Consider the following 22,323-nt stretch of genomic DNA (forward strand, 5'->3'; position numbering starts at 1 on the left):
GAGAGAGCCCCACGGCGGCGGTGGAGAGGCGGGGCGAGCCGGGAAGGGAAAGTGCCGGGAAGGGGAAGTTGGGAGAGCGGTACGGCCATGGCCACGGCTCCATCGGACCCCGCTGCCAGCCCCAGCCCCGTCCCGCCGCTGGACCCGCACGCCGTGCCCATGGTAGCGCTGAACTACGGCGTCCGCCGCCGCCTCGGCCTCTACCTCAACCCGCGGGCGGCCGCGGCCGCGGACTGGACGGCGCTGGCGGAGGCGCTGGGCTGCAGCTTCCTGGAGATCCGGCGGCTCGAGGGGCTGCCCGACCCCACGGCCACGCTGCTGGAGGAATGGCCGGGCCGCTGCCCCGGCGGGGCCACCGTGGGGCGGCTCCTGGATGTGCTGCGCCGCTTGGGTCGCGACGATGTCCTGACGGACCTGGCCGGCAGCGTGGGTGAGGCGCTGGGGACGGGGGCATAGCCCGGGGAATCCCGGAGAGCCCGGGGAATCCCGGAGCCTGCCCTCCTTGATCCCTCGGGAGGGAGGGGATGCTGTTCGTGTTGGTCTTTCTGTTCATATTGGCTCTTGCTCTTTGCGTTGGTCTTTCCTGTTTGCGTTGGTCTTTCCTGTTTGTGCTGCTCTGTCCGCGGAGGTGAAGCTAAGAAAAAAATCCCGCTGGAGAAGAAAAGCCCTTTCCAGATTATGGAGTGACATCCTCTTTGTTGTCGGATGCTCCGGAGGCTGGAGCAGCTGTGCCATGGAGACAGGCTGAGAGAGCTGGGGGTGCTCAGCCTGAGCAAGAGAAGGCTCCAGGGAGACCTTAGAGCCCCTTCCAGCGCCTAAAGGGGGCTTTAAAAGGAGAGAGAGGGACTTGTTGCATGGGTGGATGGTGATAGGATAGAGGAGAATGGTTTTAAACTAAAAAAAAAAGATATTTAGATTAGATATTAGATTAGCTATTGGGAAGAAATTGTTTCCTGCGAGGGTGGAGAGGCCCTGGCACAGGTTGCCCAGAGAAGCTGTGGCTGCCCCTGGCTCCCTGGAAGTGTCCAAGGCCAGGTTGGATGTGGCTTTGAGCAACTTGGGCTAGTGGAAGGTAGTTCCAACCCCATGGCAGGGGTTGGAATGTGATGACCTGTAAGGTCCTGTGCAACCCAAACCATTCTGTGATTTACAGAAGTCTCACTTGCCTTCCAGGAGAGATGTGTGCTGTGTTTCTGCTAACCATGAGCCCTGCAAAGTAACCTGGAGCCCTGGCTTATCCCAAACCTTCAATTCAAAAGTTTCTGTGTGCCAAAAGATGCTCTTTGCTGGATTAGCCAGGAGACAGTGTGAAAATTATGATGTGTGGATATAGTGTGATAGGAAGATGTTTGTTGGGGGAGATGAGGGATGTGCAGAACTGGATCGTGTCAGGGAAAAAAATTCCATGCAAACTGAAAAAATTGAGGCAGGTCAATGAGAAGACTGAAGGTCCTTGTGCTGTTCTGATAACTTCTTCTTTTTGGGCTCTTTGTATTCTTTGTGGTCAGAGAAATTCAGAGGGAACCCAGCTGTCATCAGAAGCAGAATTTTTTTTACCAAAGGATTTCCAAAGCCAGAGAATTCCCTGAAGGCCTGTGTTGTATAATAGAGCTCACGGAGTTAGCAAGGAGGAAGTAATAAATCTCACTTCCTGTTACTCATGGAGATAAAGGAAGATGTAGAAATCCATCTCTGTAGAGAGCCTGACCAAGAAGTGATGGAGGACTTCCCTTTGGTCCTGTTGTTCTACCTACTTTAGCTCACAGTCTGAAGGCCAGGTTTTGGGAAAGACAAAAGCATCAGTGTAATTTGTGATCTGCTTCTCAGAGATTCCTAACAAATCTGGGGGGGCTTCCAGCTGTGCAGAAGATCTGGGGAAAAACAAAAACCTTGGGATCACCCAGGCTGGTTCAGGCCCTGAGCTCAGGACCTGTCTCACTGGAAGGGAGTGTGGTGGATGGGCTTTGTCATAGCCGGAATAGATTCCAGCAGAAGAAGTGGAAAGAGTCTGGGCTGCAGGAAATCACAAGTTTTACCCAGAGCTGGGTCATGCTGATAAGAGGAGACAGGTAAATTCTTGGAAGAGGGGCCCACTAAGGGCTGTTCAAAAAAAATCCTCTCTGTGGCTCAGGAAATTCCTTAACTGTGAATTGTCCAAAAGATAGATTATGAAAACAGATTTGTACATTATACCTAAAAAACAGATTTCAGGGAAATACCTCTGTAAGCTTATTTTATTCTTATGCTCCCCCCTAGATACCTGGTTTTGTGCAGTGCTTGACACAGGCTGAGGCTTGGGGCTGGTGGACCTTCAGCCTGACCAGTGTGACTGTTCCTCTTTTATGATTTTTGGCTGAGGACTGCACTGAGAGGCTGTGACCTGTTGCTGGTGCTGAGAGCTCTTGCAGAAGTCGGAGATATTTACAAAAGGAAAAAGGAAAGGAAAGGAGAAAGGAAAGGAGTGGTTTCATGTACTCTTGTGCACAGTATTTCCTAATGCCAGGGACATCTTTGTGTACCACTGGGACTTCTTCAGTGGGATCCATCTCAGAATCAGAAAATATCAGTATTGATATCCCAGCAGCTCTGCCCTAACTCTGATCTTCCTCAGCAGTTTATTCCTCTGTAGAATCATCTTCAGGGAGGTGAAGCTTTTTGCTTTGATACATTTGTGCTCGTTGCTGCTGAAACACAGTGATTTTTGTTTCTTCCATCACCTGTTACAAAAGTGCTACTTTCCTGCCTGACAGTTACTGGGTCTATTTTCTCTGTGCTCTCATCATGCTACTGATTTTAGGCTTTAGATTTCATGTTTCTAGTCTTTTTTTCCCCAATTTGACTGCCAGAGGAATGTAAAGCCTCATTAGGTGCTTGGTGGAGGACGATAACTTAGCTTGGAGGAGTTTTTTGCTGGTTGGTTGTGTTGTTTAGCATCCTTTATCTTTATGGTCCCAAAGTCATCCCTGATCCTTGTTCACTCTCCTAATTCTGTACAATCAGGTGCTGTTTCCAGCTGGGGACTGATCCATCCCAAATCAGAGGCAAGGGGAGAAGACTTGGAGCAAATACACTGAAAACGACCATTTCTGTATTGAGCACTATGCAATGCTGTTAAATAATTGCCTCTTCTTGCCTATTCAGCAGTATTTTGGATTGTGAAACTGGCTCCCAAGGGAATCAAGGCACGCTCAAGGGTGGCTGTGTGCCAGTCCTTCCTCTAGACTGCTGAACCTGTTGGCAACTTCAAAGTGACTTTAATCATGATTTCAAAGATCCTGATTTAGCTGACACACCTCACACAACAGGCAGCTGGCAGAGAGGTGGGACCTGAGTTATGGCTTTAGTGAGGAAAGATGTGAAATCTGGACCCTGTGGCTGGTAAAGAATGTGGCTGATTCTCCCCTCTGCAGGACTGGGGAGGCTGGGGGGAGGAGAAAGGCAGATTGGGAATGCCTCAGCCTCAGGAAAAGTTTTGATCAGATCTGAGCCTTATTAGATTGGACATAATCCAGCAACAAGATGCAAAGCTGAGATAGAAGCAGGGGATGGGGCTCAGGCTGGGGCTCCTGCAGACCTGCTTGTGCCAGGTTGTGTTGCAGGAGGACTCACTGGGCTCCCACCAGCATCCTGCACTTCCAAGGGATCCTTTACTCCTCTCCTGCACCAGTCAGCTGTGCAGCTGATCAGTACTGATTGCCACTTGTTGGGGTTTTTTTTGGTTTTTTTAATCTTAAGTAAAGGTAGAGTCTCTAGGGAGTTTAATCTTTTTCATAATTCCTGTTTTCAAATCTCCTTTTACTTTCAGTTCTTCTGTAATTACAGAGTAGCAGAGGTGTCAGAGTTTCTTGTTGATTCTCTGTCCTAGTTTAGGGCAAATTTGGGAGAAAACCTGCAAAAGGAGGCCCCTCCAGAAAGCAAACCCACACAGCCCCTCCCTCCAACCGGTTTGGGAAGGATTCCTCGGAGAGAAGTGGAAAGAACCTGTTTATTTAACAGGCACAGCACCCCCAGCACACAGAATGAACAATACCAGATGATAACACTCCTTCACCACTCTGAAAAGGATGACAAATTCAGAAAGTCTCTCTTGGGGGGTGGTTGCTCTGTTGTCAGTCCCTCTGGCGCTGGAGATGGCTGCTACAAGCCACAAGGTGCAAGCTCTCGGTGTTTCCAGGTCCCAGTCCAGAGCAGGTTCAAGTAGTTCCAAAAAGGGAAGGGAAAAAAAAAAAGGAAAAAAAAAAAAGGAAAAAAAACCAGTCCAGAGGAAAAAAAAAAATTTGGACTGCTTAGCTAAACTAGCTAATGAGCAGAAGCAAAAGCAAAAGCAAGAGCGAAGCAGGAGCAAGCAGAAGCCAGAGCAAGAGCAAAGCAAAAAGCAAAAGCCGCACTATGTACTCCCTGTCTCTGTGTCCCGCCAGCCGTGGGGGAGCGGGCTGATAACAAAACCCAAAACAAAACATTCACTCTTCAGAGCCAGTCTTGAAGGCACAGAACATAATATCCAGCATAAACAGAACACACGACTGGGGATACAAGCATCATAACGTCACCCTAGGACATTCTCCAAAGGCTTCACGTTTAGATTTATGATTTATTTTTAAACCAAGTCTGTTTATAATAGATCTGTGCCCATCACTGACCAGATTGGGAAGTTCACAGCAGTGACTGTGACAGGTCTTTGCCCTTCAGTTATCTCAGGGTGGGTTTCATGTCTACTCTGCTTGGGATAAGAGGATCCCTGTTGCTGTTGCACAATAGAACAGCTGCTTCAGGGGCTCCTTAAAATTTTACCTGCTCCTGCTGTATGTGGTGAGTGTGGTCATTGTCACTTGCAGCTGTCCTGGCTGGCAAGGCTGGGGTGTGAATCAGCTCTTGTGTGTCTGCAGAGAATTGCTAAGGTTGGAAAAGACCTACAGGATCATTGACCCAGCACTGCCAAGGCCACCTCTAAGCCCTGTCCCCAAGGGCCACATCTACACATCTTTTAGATCCCTCCAGGGATGCTGACTCCACCATTGCCCTGGGCAGCCTGTTCCAGTGCCTGACCACCTTTCAGTGAAGAATTGTTCCCTAATATCCAATCTAAACCTCCCTTGGTGCAACTTGAGGCCATTTTGTCTTGTCTTATGGCTTTTTACATGGGCAGAAAGATTGACACCATGAAAACCCCCCCAACTATTTTGTGATTTCAAATACTCCAAAATGCAGAGCAGTGAGAGCAGAGTTGGGACTTGCTCTGTACCTTATTTCTGGTATTAAAGGTGTACTGGGACATAGTAGAGCTAAGGGGAGGAGGAAGAATAAAACAAGTAAAAGAAAGTACTTCTTAAAATATCAAGAGTGATTTTCAGGAATTAATTGCTAGAGGAGGTGGTGAAGGCAGCATCAAGATGTTCAGAAAGAGGTGAGAGAAATTCTACATGCTGAAAAAAACAGGGGGTTTCCCTCTAGTATCCCTGATCCATGAAATAGCTATTCCTGTTTTAATGAACTCCAGCAGTGTAAACCCACGTCACAGGAGCCTCTTGCCCTGCTTGTGTGTTTTTGCAGAGGAGGACTGTAAGAAGTACTTGCAGAGGAAGCAGGAAGAGGCTAACCAGCCCCTCCAAGTGCCAGCAGTGGACAGCAGCGTGCCGAAGACATCAGAACTGATGGGCATCACCATCAGGGATGATCCATACGGTAAGAGCCCCTGCTTCCACTGCTGCCTGATACCTCCTGTTGGAATCACCTTCCTCATGGGAAGTGCAGAAAACCTGTTTGCTTCCATAATTCCCACAAGTTTTCATACCCCAGGCCAGAATGCTTTCTTCATTTTTCCTGTTTCTTAGAGCAGAGAGGGAAAGCTGCCCTGGGAAACAATTCACACAGGAGCAGGCTGGCACAGAGCCATTGGACACACATGGGAGGGGACTTCACAGAAATATGTCCCTTAGCCCAGCCTGGCCCAGAGCAGCAGCTGCTGACAGCTCAAGGGGTTGGAGCTCAGGGGGAAGGGTGTCAGAGGTGATTTCCCTGCCCTGTCTTTGGCAGGTGGAACCACCTTGAATGAAAAGGAAGTGGGTTTGAAGTAGGTGTGCAGTGGGTGGAGAGAGGAAATAGGTTCTGTGTGTGCGCATTGCTGTGTGTGCAGCCCCGCATGTGCAGCCAGGTGTGTGCACATGTGAGTGCTGGCCACCTTTGCTGCATGTCTGGACATCACTAACCATCCCCAAATGTCCATGGACCAATATTCTGGTGTTTGTACATGGCAGCTTTGCCTGACGTGACCCTGAAGTTAGCACCGTGCCCCTGCAGCAGTACCCTCAGTTTGACTGACCTGGCAGACATCCCCCTTCTGCTTCACTGGATGCTTCTTGGGCTGAATCTGCCTGCTGGGTTGATACTTTCCTCAGCAGCTTTTAGAGCCTGACCTATTTTTTCACTGTGGTAGGCTTTAACTGGCATAAAAAAATTGAATTTATCTGTAGTGACATTGATATGGAAAAAAAAATTAACACCGTTGGAAACTATCCAGCAGTATTAAGGCACTTAATTATGAGAAACATTACCCTTAAAATGCAGCACTTTAATATCTGGATAACTGCTAAATAAACAAGAGCTGCCAGCCACTAATGTAATTGGAAAACATGCCCATTAGGATATGACTTCAGGTACCCAGGTTTGACATCTTAGCCATAAAAATGACAGGTTCCAAATTTCAAGGCTCACCCCACAGCTCCATCGACAGCAGATGGCAGGACATTGCTGAATGCTGTTTTGGTTGGGAAGTTTGAATCTTTGTGACCTGAACTAGGGAAAAAGGACCCAGAGCCACAGATGTGAAACTCTCAGTGAAATCCCAGAGTGTCAGGGCTCTGAGTTGCATCCCCTGGGGTACTCTGCTCCCTCCAGCTCCACCCAGACTCCCTGTAGCTGGATGTTACTGCCTCCACAGATTTTGCCTCTCTGCACATCAGCTCCTTTCCCTGACCCCTGCCAGGCAACCTGGGTGTGTGTGAACAGCCTGGCCAGTGAAAGCAGCCGGGGCACTGATGAGTGTTGCCTCCTGCCAGCCCTGTTAAGGACAGGAGTCTGGGCTGAAGGGCAGCTCATCTAATAAAAGGCTAAATTACCTTTGCAAGTTTGGCCAGAGCTTTTCTGTCAGACTCCTGATTCTCTGAGTTAAAGTCTGTGGGAGCTCTTGAAAGTTCACTACAGGAGTGAGCTTCATTTATAGTAGAAGATGACAGCTACATTTTTAATGGTTTCAGGGAGTGGAACAGAGATATTTGATGCCTTCATCTGCTACTGTCAGAAAGACCTCCAGTTTGTCCAGGAGATGATCAGGGAGCTGGAGCAAACAGAGTTCAAACTGAAGCTCTGTGTATTTGATCGGGATGTCTTGCCAGGAGCCTGTGTGTGGTCCATCAGTGGAGAACTTATAGAGAGGAGGTAAGTGAACCGTGGCTGTTGGGGCCAGCTGTGAGTGTAGTGGAACATCACATTCATTTTACAGTGATGTCTGCAGCGTGCTGCCAGTGAAACAGCAAAAATCCACAAGAATGTCTTAATGGGGTTTGCTGTATGCTCTTGGCTCCAGAAGGATGTGTCAGGCTTTCCCCAGTGTGTCGCTTCATTGTGTTCATGAGGGAGGTGCCACTGTGCTGATGCTACTTATGTTCAATTGCTTTTCTTTGCCTTGTGTGTCATATATAGACACAGGATCACGTAAAGGTTGCACACAGTCTGGACTTCACTGTTTCCTCATTTTTTGGTACGTGAGTGTGTATCTGTAATCAAGTTTTTCTGTGTAACATCACTGTGTCTGTCAGTCGTTCCTGCTCTGCAGTTAATTCCTGCTGGAACACAGCCAGGTCCTTCTCCACTGGAACACTTCAGAGGGTACCTGCTTCTGTTTGTGGGAATGAAAACTATCTCATTTGACATTTTATTTGTCTTCTCCCCTGCTTCATCTCCAGGTGTCGGAGGATGGTGGTTGTTGTTTCAGATGACTACCTGGAAAGCGACGAATGTGATTTCCAGACCAAATTTGCTCTTAGTCTTTCCCCAGGTAAGATCACAGAAATATCCCATTTACAATTGCATATTATCCTTTTTATTACAGTGACATCTAAGCCTTCAGCTGAGGTCAGTGGGCACTGTACCACTGGAACTAACAGGGGCTTCATAATTTGGCTGTGCAGGCAGGGGCTTGGGCTGGGTCCTTTGCCCTGCTCTTGACCTTCCTCACATGGCTGTGAGCAAGAAGCTGCCTGTGCTGCACTGCTCCAGCTGTCAGTGGGATAATGCTGCCTGCTCCAGAAATGTCAGAGCTGCATGTCAGGCTTGCGAAGGGCTTCCAGATCCACAGGAAAATTTGCTGCTCCGGAGACAAGTAGTATAATAAATCCAGGATGTGAGTAAAGCTGGGAATTAGGTGACAAGTAATGAACATGCAGATTTCAAGGCTGGGCTGGGTGGGGCACTGAGTAACCTGGTCTAGAAGGTGTCCCTGCCCATAGCAGGGGGGTTGGAACTGGATGATATTCAAGGCCTCTTCTAACCCAACTCATTCCATTTTAGGATTCTTGCAGGGATCCTTGAGTATTGTGGATAGGTAAACGAAATATGGAATGAATGTTCAACTTAGGTTGGGAAATTTTTTACGTGTTTTGTTCTGAATTGAAAAGCCACCAATTTACTTCTGCCAGGTCTGTTGTGATTGCTCTTTTCTAGCCAGTAGTTGTTCTACAGTTGTCTGTGTTGCTATGGAGTAAGTGCAGCCCAGCCTAATAGTATGGAGGATATGTAGAAAATATCCTAATAGTATGGAGGATATGTAGAAGTGGGAAGAGTATCTGGATATAAAGTCTCTTTTCTAGATGAGGCATCTGACATGATATTATAAAGGACATGGTAGAGTTTTGACTGGAAGCTGGTGGCAGAGACAGGAATTCATCTTCCTTGACACATTAATTTCATATGATATCAGTTAATCCATTGAACACTCTCAGGACTTTGTATCAGCCCCCAGTCATCAAGATAGGTAGAAAAGTCCTTTTAGTTCTTCACCACTTTTTTGTGGGCATCACACTTTCCATTAGAACAGGAAAAGAAGTTCCATCTGTATGGAATGCCCTGAGCTCTGCCAGTGAGAACAGAGGGGGAAGTACAGGCTTAGAGATGTCCCAGCATTACCTGTTTGTGTGGGGTGTTAGTGATGCACAGAAGGGTTTGGTGGCAGGCTCTGGGAGCTCCATGGATTACTCCAGCATCTGCTGTGGTTATGAAATCTTGGTTATTTGCCTCATCCCAGTCTCGGTGTCATCACTTGTGCTGGGTACAGTGCAGGTGGTAGCAGGTGTCCCTGTGGAGTGCTACAAGAGGAGAAGCTCCTCTGTAGAAGAGCTGCTCCTTCAAGCAGCAGCAGTCACAGGGAGGGTGCTCTCACCTCGTGGTGTCCCAAAACCAGCAGTCCATGTTAGCAGAGGATTCACTGGGGAACATCTGCAGCCTGAGTAGCTCAGGACTCAGAGACTTGCTCTCCAGAGAGCTGGCTGCAGTAGAATCAGATGATGCTCAATCAAGGGCACACCTGGATTTTGTGATGTGCTGTGGTGGGGAGGGGATGGATGTGGGCTCTGCCTGTGGCTCTGTGTAACCCTCTCTGTGTGACCTCTCTTTCAGGTGCTCGTCACAAACGGCTGATTCCAGTCAAGTACAAATCCATGAAGAACGAGTTTCCGAGTATCTTACGGTTCATTACCATCTGTGACTACACCAATCCTTGCACCAAAAAATGGTTCTGGATGAGACTGGCAAAATCCCTCATGCTGCCCTGATGCAAAGTCCTGAGAGCTGGGTGCTCTTGTAACCTGTCCTGGCTGTGCCTTCAGACCAAGGGTGTCCTTGACACGGGGTCTTCCACCACTTCAGAACCTGGATCCTTGCTTGGAGCCTGTGATTGGGAACAAAGAACTCTCTCCAGCACTTCTTCACAACTCTGAGGGGAAATAAAACAACTGGGTGGGTGTTACCAGGTTAAGTCAGTGAGCAGCAGCATCCAGCATTTGTGGAGTAAGCACTTTCACTAAAAATACTGAAAATACACATCTAAAGAATGTCTGATACAGGAAGATTCCGTTGTAAGAATTAGCAAGACCTCAGAGCCTCAAACTGCAGGTTTTGTCAATGTTTTAAAGCTACAGTAACATCGAGGGTTGTGGGAGTTTTACCATATTCGACAGGTCTGTCTCTATTCAGGTCACATTTGATTCAGTGACCTTATACAGCATTTCATATTCCCAGATATTACTAAATATTTGCTTCTCCTTCAGGAGAAATTCAGTCTTAAAATACATCTTTTCAGTGACAGTCCTTGCTACACAAAGCAGGGGCTGCTGTTGCTCATTGACTTGACCAAGGTCTGCACTCAGTGGGTCCAGATCTCAAATTCTTTCACCTTTAAAGGCCTTCAAAAACACAGCAGCTTTTGGGATGCCTCAAAGCCACAGGGCTAAACACTGAATAAGGAGTGTATTAAATTGACATTTGGGCTGTTTAAAATATGGAAGTGAATGTTACATTAATAGGAAAGAGCCTAATTTAATTAACTGCCACAATAATTACTGTATTTCTGTGACTAATGCTCAGAGCAATGTCAAGACTGCTCTGCTTGTTAGACTTGGCCTTGAATACTGCCCATGGCTAGTGGATCTCATCAGTGCTCCAGGGTGGAGGTCAGGAGTTCTACCCAAAGGAGTGTTTAAAGTAGTCCATTGGTGTATGAAACAGATTTACAGTAAATATTGACTTTTTAAATTGGGGAAGAGAGGAATCTTGCTTATGTGTCTGTAGTTGCTTGAACTCTGCCCCTTTGTTCATTGCTTTAGCCACTGACTAATGTTGATTTTACAGCTTAATGTTTTACTAGTTTACATTTTTAAGGTTGCACCTGGATGTGATTTTATTTTTTTCTATTTTAGCTTTGTTTTAAAGCATTACCAGGGCTGAGACAGAAACGGGCTCCCGGCCCCTCCTTCACACTCCCTGTCAGTGAATGATCCCTTAGCAGGGATGTTGCCAAACCCTGTCCAGGTGCTGCTGCTGGTTCCCCGTGGCTGACAGCAGCAGCCCTTGACCTGAGCATGGTGAAGCTCATTCAAGCACATCCTGTTGGCATCAGGAGCAATTTTTGATAGACCCAGGAGCTGGGTGTTTCTTCTACAAAAGGAACTGCTGCCATCCTGCCAAGGTGACATTTGCACCTGCCTGTCTTGCTAGAACAAGTGAGAAGTCTGTGGGCACGGGGAGGAGGAAAGTTAAGCTGATGAGGGGTTTCTGAGTAGTTTGTCTTGAGTCCTATTGCCCTGGGGCCTCTCCTGCAGAAGTGGAGACAGCTGCTTGCCTGGGGCTTTCTGCATAATCGTTAAATGTTAATTACAGAAGAGGTTCAGGAGGCTGCTTGATCCCCGGGGGCTCCGTGAATTCTCATACTCTGGAGAGCCCATAAACATCAATTATGAGTCATTACTCGCAGGACCGAACCAGATTCCTCCTGCCTGGAGAGCTGTAAGGGCTCCGGTGGCTGAGGCAGAGGAGCCCGTGCTGTGGACGCTAGAGGGAGGCCATGGCCCACGCTGCATCCTGCGAGGGAATGCGGGTGGGATGGGCAGCAGGGCACTGACATGGAGAAAACACATGTAGGTTCTCCTTCTCTTCCCCTTGCTGCCTCTTCTGAGCAAGGTATACCAAAAGCAGCGAGAATTTTGGCAGCTTGGACCTCGTGCGGTGTCTTCAGAGTCCTGATGGTTTGGGACTTGGTGTGTTGCATGTGAGGGGAAAATAACAGCAGGAAAAGCGATGATGTTTGTAATAAATTGTTTGGTGATCACCCAGCAGGGAAAGTGCTGGTTCTGGAAGGGAAAGCAAACAGAGGAACTGAATTTCTAAATTTTTTGAGTTCAAATAGATAAATGCCATATTCCAGTTAGTGGTGAAAGATGTTGGGATCTTGTTACCACCCTGCTTGTGGTGCCCCGGCCCTTCTCTCTGCTTGGCTTGGATGCTGGGAAGGTCTTACTCTTATGGGGCTGTTGCTTTATTACAAGTTACTATTTATGTTATAGGCTAAAATAATTATTTTGGGGTAAAGTGAGGGAACAGCCCTAAAACATAAAATATGCTTTAAATATGTATCCTTTTTTATAAAAACCTAGAGTTTATGCACTTCTGACACTTTCGTATCTGCCTTGTCACAATAATTTCAACTGTGACATGTCACAATAACTTCAAGTGTGACGTTGTGAATGATAGAAAATGTAGTTGTTGTGAACCATTTGCCCATTTCAGTGGCATTTGGGGTGCTCCTCCCCTCTTTCATGCTCAGTGGAAGGTCAAAATTTTTGAATACCTTTAAAAAAGGGATTTTTAAAATTCTGATGTTACAGGGTTTCTTTTATTTTGTCTCTGTCCTTCACTGAAATTGTCTTAGTTGAATATTTTAGAGCCAAATCATTTATTTTTATATACAGACACATATATATATGTATTTATAATAATTTTCTGTACTCATACAAAGGGGGAAAGTATCTGTCTTTATAGGCATTCTGAAAATAGACAATATTTCTGTTTTTCTCTTCAAAAATCCAAACTTTTGCTACTTGTGAAAACATTTTAAAATAAAGAATGAAAACCCAGCAGGCTGAATCTGCTTTATGGGCATCGAAGAACAAAACCGTGTCTCGAAATGAAGTTTAAGTGAAGAATAATATGGGATAGTTCTTTATTTTCTTTTCATGTTTTGGCTGAGTAACTTCATCAGAGGGGGTGGTTGGCTGTGCCTGGGAGAGAGAGAAATAGAGTTATGTCATGCCAGGAAGAAAATGTATCAAGGAATTGCACTTCAGATATGTGGTTCCTCTCCAGGTCTCATTTTGTGATCTGTGTTGCCATCCTGGATTTCTTCAGCCCTGGTGCCCATCAGGCTGGAGGGGATGGAGCCAGGGCTCTGTTGGGATGCTGCTCCTGCTCCACACCCTTTCTGGAGGCCCCAGCAGGGATTATGACAGCGCAGTGATCCGGGGGATTCTGCCAGTTTTATTTCCTTTGGCTTGCAGTCAGGCCAAACCAGGGAAGTATCTCAGAACCCCAGCAGCTGTCAGGCCATGCCCCTGCCACAGGAAAAGACGAAGGATCACTGCATCATGGAAGTGTTGGTTGGAAGGAATTCCCGGAGGTCGAGGCCGAGCTGCTTTCCCCATGGGAGGGGCCATACCTTAAGCCACTTGCAGGGCCGCGTTCCCTATGGAGCATATGAAGTCGTGGCTCTGCTATGGCTGCTATGAACATATGGACAGCAGTATGGAAACCATCCCTGGATGGATTACTCTAGATGGAAGCTGCTGGCAAGAGCAGCCTGCCAGGATGGTCCCATTCCCTGGAAGTGCTGGTATCCCACCACTCCCAGTGCAGCTTTACACACTGCCCTCTTCTGTGGTTTGGAGCAGTTAATGATTCTTGCCCTTATTTGAGCCTGGGCTCTGATTCAGGGGGGGTTGAGGGGTCCAGCAGCAGCGGCTCCTTTCCAGCTGTCACTCCCCTTGTGCTGAAGAACTATTGCCAGTCCTCTGTTTTACTTTGGTGCAAGAACATTGGTGCCATTTCCTCATGTACTGGAGGACAGCATTTACCTGGTGAAACTGCTGCAGAATGTTCTCAGCTTCAGAAAGAAAGGCTGAGAGGTCAGTTATTGACCTTGATGGATCAAATTCCATCCTTCATTTTCACCAATGTGACAAGAGTTGTGTTACCATGAGGGAAGGAAGCACTGCTCGGTCCAGAGGGCACATTTACAGGAATAAAATTAGCATAGGGAAGAAAGAGTAATTATGCATAAAAAATAGCTGGAAAAATGTTGCTTGAGCATCCTGGAAACAGATTTTAATAAGGCAATAATAAACAAACCCCACCAGGTTCACACTGCTGGGAAAAATGCTCATGGAATTTATTAAAGAGCACCTCCATTTGGGGCTTTACAACATGTGCTGTGTACAAATATTTCGCTAAAGGTAATTTTCTCTAGGTGTTACAACCATTTTCGTATCCCCATTAGGACTTTGAGATGACTTTGAACCCAACCCAACCTCTTGATCAGCACAATCAAGCCCAGCCCTGGAAAAACTTGTTTATTTTGCAACAAAATCTGCAGTCAGGGGATTGAATAGTGTTGTATTCACTCTGGGGCTGTGCTGCGCTGTGAAAGGTTAATTAATTGAAGCTGTGTTTAAGTCTTAAGCAGTTCCAAAGTCTGATTTACTAACAATGCATTTTCTGTTCTGCAGCAGAACCCAGCTTAGCAGTGCCTTTTCCTCACCCTGTTCCCGCTGATAAAGCTGCTCATGCCATGGCAGAGGTTGGGGCTGTCCTAGCCCATTCTGATCCTTCTCTCAGCTGTGTAGGTGGTTTCCACAAAGGCAGGGGATGCATCCCTGCAGTTCAGAGCATGAAGGCTGTATCAGCTGCTCATGGAGTTTCTCCTGCCTCACAGCCAATGGAGGGGTTTTGACTCCTATTTCCCCAGTTCCTAGTCTTGCTTAGGGTGGGTTTTGGTGGGACTGGATTGGAAGGATGGAATGAACTGTACTGTCCATGAAACACTTAACTATGGCTTTCTACAAAAGGTTGCTGGGAATTTTTTCCTCCTCCTGTTTCCACACACTTTCCCACTGCCTTGTAGAGCATGACAACCTGCAGTGTGTCCAGCTGAGCCCAAGGACAGCACAGCTGCTCCATCCCCAGCTTCCAAGCCTTCCCAGGAAACACAGAGAACCCCCAGTGAGGAGGCAGGTGGCAGATGGCTGGGAGCACAGAGGCACTGGGAGGAACATGCCAGCGTTTCCTCAACAGTCCAAACCATCCCTGAGCAGACAGATTTTGCACAGCTCAGTCCTTCCATGCATTCCCAAAAGGAAAGAGTAAAGCAGTGCCTGGCTGGATGCCAGCCTCTAGGGAAAGATCCACCTGCTGGCTCCTTAGGGGAGTGGCTGCTTATTCACCTGAGCCAAGAGAGCAGGAGGGCTCTGCAGAGGAGGCAGTGGGTGACATGATGCAGGACCACAAGGAGAACCCTTGCTTCAAGCCCAGTGAGAAAGTGGAGGCTCAATGCTACCAATCTTCTGAGGTTTTTTAATGAAATCAAAGTCATGAGGTTATAAAATTGGTCTTTGTCCACTGTTCAGGATGCTAGTCAGGAATTCATGGGGAATGTGTTCGGGCAAATGTGGGGTTACCATGAAGTGAACTTCCACAAAGTTTTTGCAGCGTTTTTCTGGCTCTGATCTTCAGCTGTGTCAGCAGAATGAGATGTATGAGCTGCAAGACCTGAGGTGTTTAACTGCTCATGTGCCATTTCTGAGGCTGTTGCCTCAGGGACAAATACCACTCAGGAGGGGAAAAACTGGGAAAGCAAACCCAGAGTTCCACATGCTCTTCCCTGTCCCACTGGGGCCATGGCAGACCCTCTGGTCAGCTTTACAGCAACATTTTCAAAAGTATTCAGAAATCTGGGTGACAAATTTAAAACTACTGAATCATGGAAGATTTAGTATTTGATTTTTGGTAGCTCTTGACAGAGACCCACCCAGTGAAATATACAGAGAAATGAGATTTTTAAGTGCTTTGAGCCAAGGAACTAACTGGACATTGGCCTTAAAATATCACAGTCTCAGTATCTCTAAAACCTTGCACAGGTATGTAAAGACCATAATTTTTCAGTATCAGTAGCCTTTTGAGATCTTTAGAAAGGCAAAGAAGAGGAGCATCACATTTTTTATTTTAAATCCATTTGGTCTTAAAATTAATATTCCCTGCTTTTCCTAACAGTTATTCTCTAGACTCCTTGGTGCCTTCACCTCCCCTAGCACTGCACCTGGCATCTGCTCAGCTGTGTTGTGTTTTTGAGCATCAGGAGTGGAAGCTTTTCAGCTTCCCTCTCAGAATCTCGCCTCATCAGCATGCTGCTCTTGGCAGACGGGCTTGTCTTCAGCTCCAAGACATGCATATTGATCAGTCATTTCCTTTTGTTACCTTGCATCCTGCCATCGATTTTATTTGTTCCCTACTGAAGAGGAAGCATTCAGTAGCAGTACAATTACCAACGACAACATTTTTGCTTTCCACACCTTTTGCCAGGTGTTCCCTGCGCTCAGCTCTCCAGAGCTGTGGATCTCTCTCCCTCTCAGCAAGCAGCAATCTGCACAAATCATACAGCAGTCAATTTGCGTCTATTAAATACATTTGTGACAGCTCTCCCTGCTGCATGATTTCACACTTCAGCAGTTTGTTTCTGAGGTGCCACGTGGGTTTTTTTCTTTTTTCAAAGGGGTGGTGGTGATAATCCATTTTGTTTGCAGATACCTTCCTCATGTCTTCCCAGATCCTCTTTCCTGCTGCTGTCCTTAAGGGACTTGTACAACTTCAAATGACTCCTAGTGAGTCTCCTCTTGTGGCTCCTCATCAGCCCACAGGGCTATTCCTGGGCTGTTCCCTGGAGTTTCCTGCTGCTGAAGTGGAATAGCTTCTCCAAGACAAAGCTGCAGCTTGGTCCTGTACCTCCCACCCCTGTGGTGCAGAATACCAAAGCTGGGAACTGCTGTGATTCATTAATTCCTCTCCTTCTTCTTTCCAAGATATCTTCTTAGATTATTCCCATCTTTTAAAAACATTCCTGCATTCTCAGAGGGCTTTCATTACAAATATTTTCTGAAGGCCCTGTGTGGAAGGACCTTGGTGCCCTCCCACTGTCTCTCTGACTCTAGGTTTTCCTTTAGATACACAAAAAGGATCCTATTTTTAGCAGCTAGCAGTCAATGGCACAGGAATTCATGAGTAGGGAGGAAAGGATGTGAACTATCCAAATATATTTTTTTCGAAGGAGATCTCTTTACATTCCTATCACCACAGTAATAAGCCATGAGTCACTGTTACACTGAACTATTAGACCATTATTGTAAACTCATGTCACTAGAATCTGCTAATGTGAATTATAAACCTTGCCTGCTCTCTGCTTTGCTGGGTTCCAGAAGATATTGGCCATTTATAAGGATAAGAACAGTATTCCCTCACAAATTTTATTCCCAGATGGCAAGAAATGAATGAAACCTTATTCCATCCTATCTTTCTATTCCTAGGGTTTCTTTTCTCATTGCCTTTTAAGAGAACCCCTCTTACTTCACTGTAACATTACAAAAGAAGTTTTATTTGATTTCTTCAAAGTTTGCCAGCTGTAAATTGGGTCCAAGCACTCCCAGCTGAGAGACTATCCATGCTGTACCACCTGGGAGCACCTCCAAAAGCTGCTTTCTGTGCTCAGTCCTGCCATGACCAACCCTCCCTGCCACTTGCTGTTGCAGCAGACAAGTCCCATGTGTCCCTGGGTACTTCAATCTCCTTCTGAGGGTCTGTAGGGGTTATGTCCAGACTGAATTTTTTTCTAGAAGAGTTTTGTTGAATAATAAAATGTCAAAATGGTCTTAAATACACACAGTGTATTTAAGTCCTTGGCCACCCTTCATCAGCTAGCTGCGGAAGAGTCAGGCAAGATGTATCCACTTGTCCATCAGGGTCTGGCTGCTTCCACCAGGCTTATTTTGCACTTTCAAGAACCAGGGAAAAAGCTCTGAAACACATTCTCATCCCTGTCCTGGTCAGCTGCTTAGAAAATGCTTTATGATGGAGATTTACCCTCCACAGAAGAGGCTGGTGGGAAAACCTTTCTACCCTCAGAAGCTGTGACTTTCCCAGGGTGAAAAGAGGTACAGGCATGTGAAGTGTCTTTCATTGGCTTCTGTAAAGACAAAGAGGTATTAAGACAGCACTATTGTAAACCAGAGCAGAGCAAGGGCTGATTATTAAATGGTGGTTCAGGTATGTGCTAATCAAGATCTTGTTATAATTATTTCTCAAGCCCAGCATTGATTTTATATTAGATTGGAAGGAGGCAGCAAAACTTTAATTTGTTACAGAGAGGGTTAAATGGCTTTCAATTTATATACTAAAAAAAAAAAAATCATAAATGTAGAAGAAACCTGTAAGAAGAAATAAACTTGTCTTGGAGATAAACTCCTTTCTTGTTTAAAAGAAAAGCTTAAAATCTGGGGGCTATTTTCAGTGAAGGAAGTTAGAGAGCAGCACAGAGTTTCTGTTGAGAGGCAGGCTGCTGGGATGAGAAGTGTGTTTGCAGAGCGAAAGCTGGTTTCAGTAAACACCCTGTGAGAACCAGAATTCACCTGTTAAAACTGGGCCTTCAGCTACTTGACTTCAAAGTGACCTCAGAGCTGCATTTAAAATGGCTCTGTGATGGGGTGGAGATACAGGGCAGCACATGGGATCACTTAGGAAAACCTGCTGGTGTGGTTTAGACTGGAATTTAGCTTGTGGTTTGAAAACAACTGTTATTAAAAGCTTGCTCCAGTTGGAGGGTTTGAAATCACTGTTCCTTCCTCCACGGCAGGGTCTTCACATCATTTCTCCAAAACAAAGCTGCCAGGAGAAACCCCTGGAGATCAAGTGCAGTGCCTGCCTTTGTTTGTTGGAGAGGAAACTGCCTTGTACTTAGTTAAGTAATCAGCTGCAGTTTGATAGAGTAAGGTCCCTTCAATAAACCTGGAAGTGTTTCCATGAAGAGAGAACAGCAGGCAAATTCTGCAGTGGAACAAGGTCAGGCATTCTGCTCGAGGACATGGGCTTGCCCAGCTCTGAAGGCAATAAAACAGGCATTGATGGGCTTCTCTCAGCCCAGGCCTGTACCAGGCAGCTCCACAGGCACATTATGTGCCATTGTTTGCACCAGCCCTGGGAGCCACTGCACTCACACACAGAGGTTTATGGTGCCTTAAAGAGCCTTAAACCATAAACATGGCAACAAATGCCACGGCCCTGAACACCGCTGAACTGTGACAGCAAATGTCTCTGCGTGGCTGTGCTGAAAGAGGAACTTTGGCTTCAACTCTAACAAGAAGAAAATTATATATCTGAGAGGCTACATGACTAGAAAGATGAAATCTGCAGGGCCTCAATACACAAACTGGAGTTTAAATTACTTTTCTGTAACCCAAGTGTAAAAAGCCAAAAGTTAGTTTATGTTCACAGTTGTGATGATGATCATAGAATCATAAAATAGTTTGGGTTGGAAGGGACTTTTAAAGGCCATCCAGCCCCAGCCCTCTGCAATGACCAGGGACACCTTCAACCAGACAGGCTGCTCAGAGCCCCATCCAACCTGACCTTTAATATTTGCAGGAATGAGGCATTACCACCTCTCTGGGCAACCTGTGCCTCACTACCCTTATGATAAAAAACTTCTTTCTGGTATCTCATCTAAACTGTCAGTCCTTCAGTTTAGAGTAATTGCCCTTTGTCCTATTGCAACTGGCCCTGCTAAAAAGTTTCTTCCCTTTTTTCTTACAGCAGAGGTGCTCCAGCATCTTTGTGGTCTCTTCTGGATTGGCTCCAACAGCTCCACATCCTTCCTGTGCTGGGACCCTGGAGCTGGATGCAGCTCTGCAGGTGGGGTCTCACCAGACTGGAGCAGAGGGGCAGAATCACCTCCTGCTGACAAAACCCATCAAGGACCCCTTCCAGGTACTAAAGGTAGCAATGTCTGCGTGCTGAGCATCAAAAACCAACCTGGGTATTAAACATCATTTTTGCAGTATTACATGGATGGAAAAACCAAGCTAAGAGCTGGACAGTGCCAGTAAGTTTCACTGAAACAATAAGTAATCAGCCCAGAAAGGCAGGAAACCATGTGCCTGACGAGAAGGGGAGCATTTTGTGTGAGCATGCATTGTGTGCCTGGTGTGCCAAGGCTTTGGCAGTGGAACACCAGCCCCAGGATATCAGTGAAGTGCAGGAGCCAGGAGAAAGCCTCCATTCTGCTGCAGAATCGATGGAGGAGGAGCGCCCTGCCTGCCCTGATCCGTGGTGTTTTACTGGAAGTCAAAAAATGCAGGAAACCCATCTCTGGAATTTTTTTTTTTCTCAGGGAATATATTTTTTTTTTTCCCACCTGAAAGACATCTGAAGTTTTTCCACTTCTCAGTCTCCCCTAAAGCCCGGTCCAGAGCGGAGGTGGATACACCAGGAAGCTGCTTTTCCACTTCATATTTCCACTAAAATTTCTTGTTATTACAAAAGAGCACTTGATTCAGCAGCACCACTTCACAGCTCTTTTATAAATAGAGGCATTGCCTCTGCCCTGAGGAGCTCACAGCCTACACGAGACAGGCGAAATTCAGAAAATCAAGAAAAAGAGGATGAGCAGAAGTGATGAGAGAGGAGAAGGCGCTGCTTGGAAGTCTGAAGCTAAGGCTAAGGAATAAAAGCTTTGTGGAATCCAGCTCCATGTTTTCATCCCTCAGCAGACTCAGCTTGGAACAACCCACTAAATGAATGAGTGCAACAGCAACCCCTGACTTTTGAGAGACTCAAAATGCTGAGTTCTTAAAAAAAAAAAAAAATTGCAAAATTTATGAGACCTGGAGTCTATGACTGAATGAGCGGTCTGGGTTTAAAAATATGGAAATGCATTTTTCATGGCAGAGCTGGAAAACTAAAATATAGCACTCATCTCTCTATGCTCACGTGGCCACTAGTGGTCTTGCCAGTGAACATTTTAAATTTTAATTTTGATCAAAGCCTGTGGTTATTCTTAAAGAACAAGGCACACTGCGGACCTAATCCTACCCCAGTGGTCTAAAGCAGTAAGAGTTTTAGCATTGCCTTCAGGGAGAGAATTTTCAGCCCAGAAGAAGAGAATCCAAAAGATGGTTCTGAATTTAAAAGCATGTGGTAAAATTAAGTGTGTAAGCCTCTTTTTGTACTTGGTGCCTGGCTCAGATCCATTTTTAACATGCTGTTAGCTATCAGAAATACGACACTGGCTACCCGGGTGCCTGCTCTGGGGTAAAACCTGTTTTTAATTGCTATATAAACTCCTTTTATAACATGGTTAAAAGATCACAGAGACGGTTCCGAGCAGTAATTAAGGCATATTTAGCAAATATTAAAAATGGCTCAGCAGGGGAATGTTTAACACAGACAAGCAGGAACACAAACAGCTTTTCAGTTGGAGGTTCTGCCTTATGACGGAGCTGTGGAGTGCCTGAACAGCAGTGAGCGAGATGGGGCTGTGGGGCTTTTGTAGAGCACAAAAAAAAAAAAAAAAAAAAAAAAAAAAAAAAAAAGAGTAAAGGAAGGAGCTGCTGTCCTGCATTAGAGCACGAGTGAAAGCACTGTGGTCAGACCATGCCTTTGGCAGTGGCCCTCCACAAAGCCTGGTTCACCAGAGGCATCTCAGGAATTTGTCCTAATAAACTAAAAATACATGTAACTGATGTTCTTTGACCCACAGAAGAGCCTGACACCAAGCCACAAGAAGAACAGTGACCGGCAAACGATGAAACCTGACACTCAGATTCCAAGTCGGTTCTCCTGATGGTTACAGTCCTGCATTGCAACATTGAGATGCTGTTTTATCTCTTTTCATGTTGGGGGAAAAAAAAATAATCCTCAAACTACAAAAAATTTAAATGTACCTATATTAGAGAGCGACATCAGCCTTGTATTCCTCACTATTTTAATTTGAATTTCTTTTCCTCAATGACCACCAGATGTACTCCTGAATGCATGCAGATAAAAAAGCTCCGGGTGTGGAGCCTTAAACCGTAGGATGAGCGTGCAGGACATCTCCATGAGGGTGTTGGACATATCCACGAATACTGGAACTGCAGCGTGGAGCGGAGAATTGCTCATCCTCGGGGGCTGCGAGCATACTAGGCCTCCCGATCCCTCACACCCACACGCTATTTTTAAACACGGAATGCGCATCCCTGCAGCGCCCGGGCCGGGCCGCGCTCCTGCCCGCAGCCTCTGGATCCCCTCACGGCAGGAGCCGGCCCGGTCCCTCGGGCACAGGGACCCGGGACACGCCAGCACATGATTGACAGCCGCTCGACCAATAGGAGCAGCGGATCCGGCAGCGGCCAGCCAATCGCTGCCCTCACTGCTCTTAAACCGGCACCCGCTCCCGCCCTCTGCCTGAGGGCGGGGACGATGCTCGCAGCCGCCATCTTGTGTGTGGCATCCCCGCCCTTTCCTTAGGGGCTCCTCCTCCGTCTTTCGCTTTGGACGCCCTTCGCGTCCTCCCTTACCGGCCCGTCCCTTGAGGTCGGTGGTGATAACGGAGAAAACCGTGGAGTAGTCGCCGTCTGGCGGCGGGCGGGGTGTTGCCGCGCCACGCTCAAGATGGCGGCGGGCGGCGCCCCGCCGTGGCGGGCGGGG

At 46.7% G+C, this 22,323-nt stretch overlaps 1 protein-coding gene across 1 annotated transcript; it reads left to right on the plus strand.

Annotated features, from left to right (window-relative positions):
• On the plus strand, window positions 1-9,994 carry MYD88 (MYD88 innate immune signal transduction adaptor). Its single transcript, XM_038129317.1, has 5 exons — window positions 1-430; window positions 5,551-5,682; window positions 7,254-7,434; window positions 7,962-8,053; window positions 9,670-9,994. Exons 1-5 carry the CDS (start codon window positions 88-90, stop codon window positions 9,822-9,824), a joined length of 903 nt encoding a protein of 300 aa, XP_037985245.1. The 5' UTR covers window positions 1-87; the 3' UTR covers window positions 9,825-9,994.
• Window positions 9,995-22,323: the final 12,329 nt, after the last annotated feature.

Source organism: Motacilla alba, chromosome 2 (assembly GCF_015832195.1).
Source record: "Motacilla alba alba isolate MOTALB_02 chromosome 2, Motacilla_alba_V1.0_pri, whole genome shotgun sequence".
Taxonomy (NCBI): domain Eukaryota; kingdom Metazoa; phylum Chordata; class Aves; order Passeriformes; family Motacillidae; genus Motacilla; species Motacilla alba.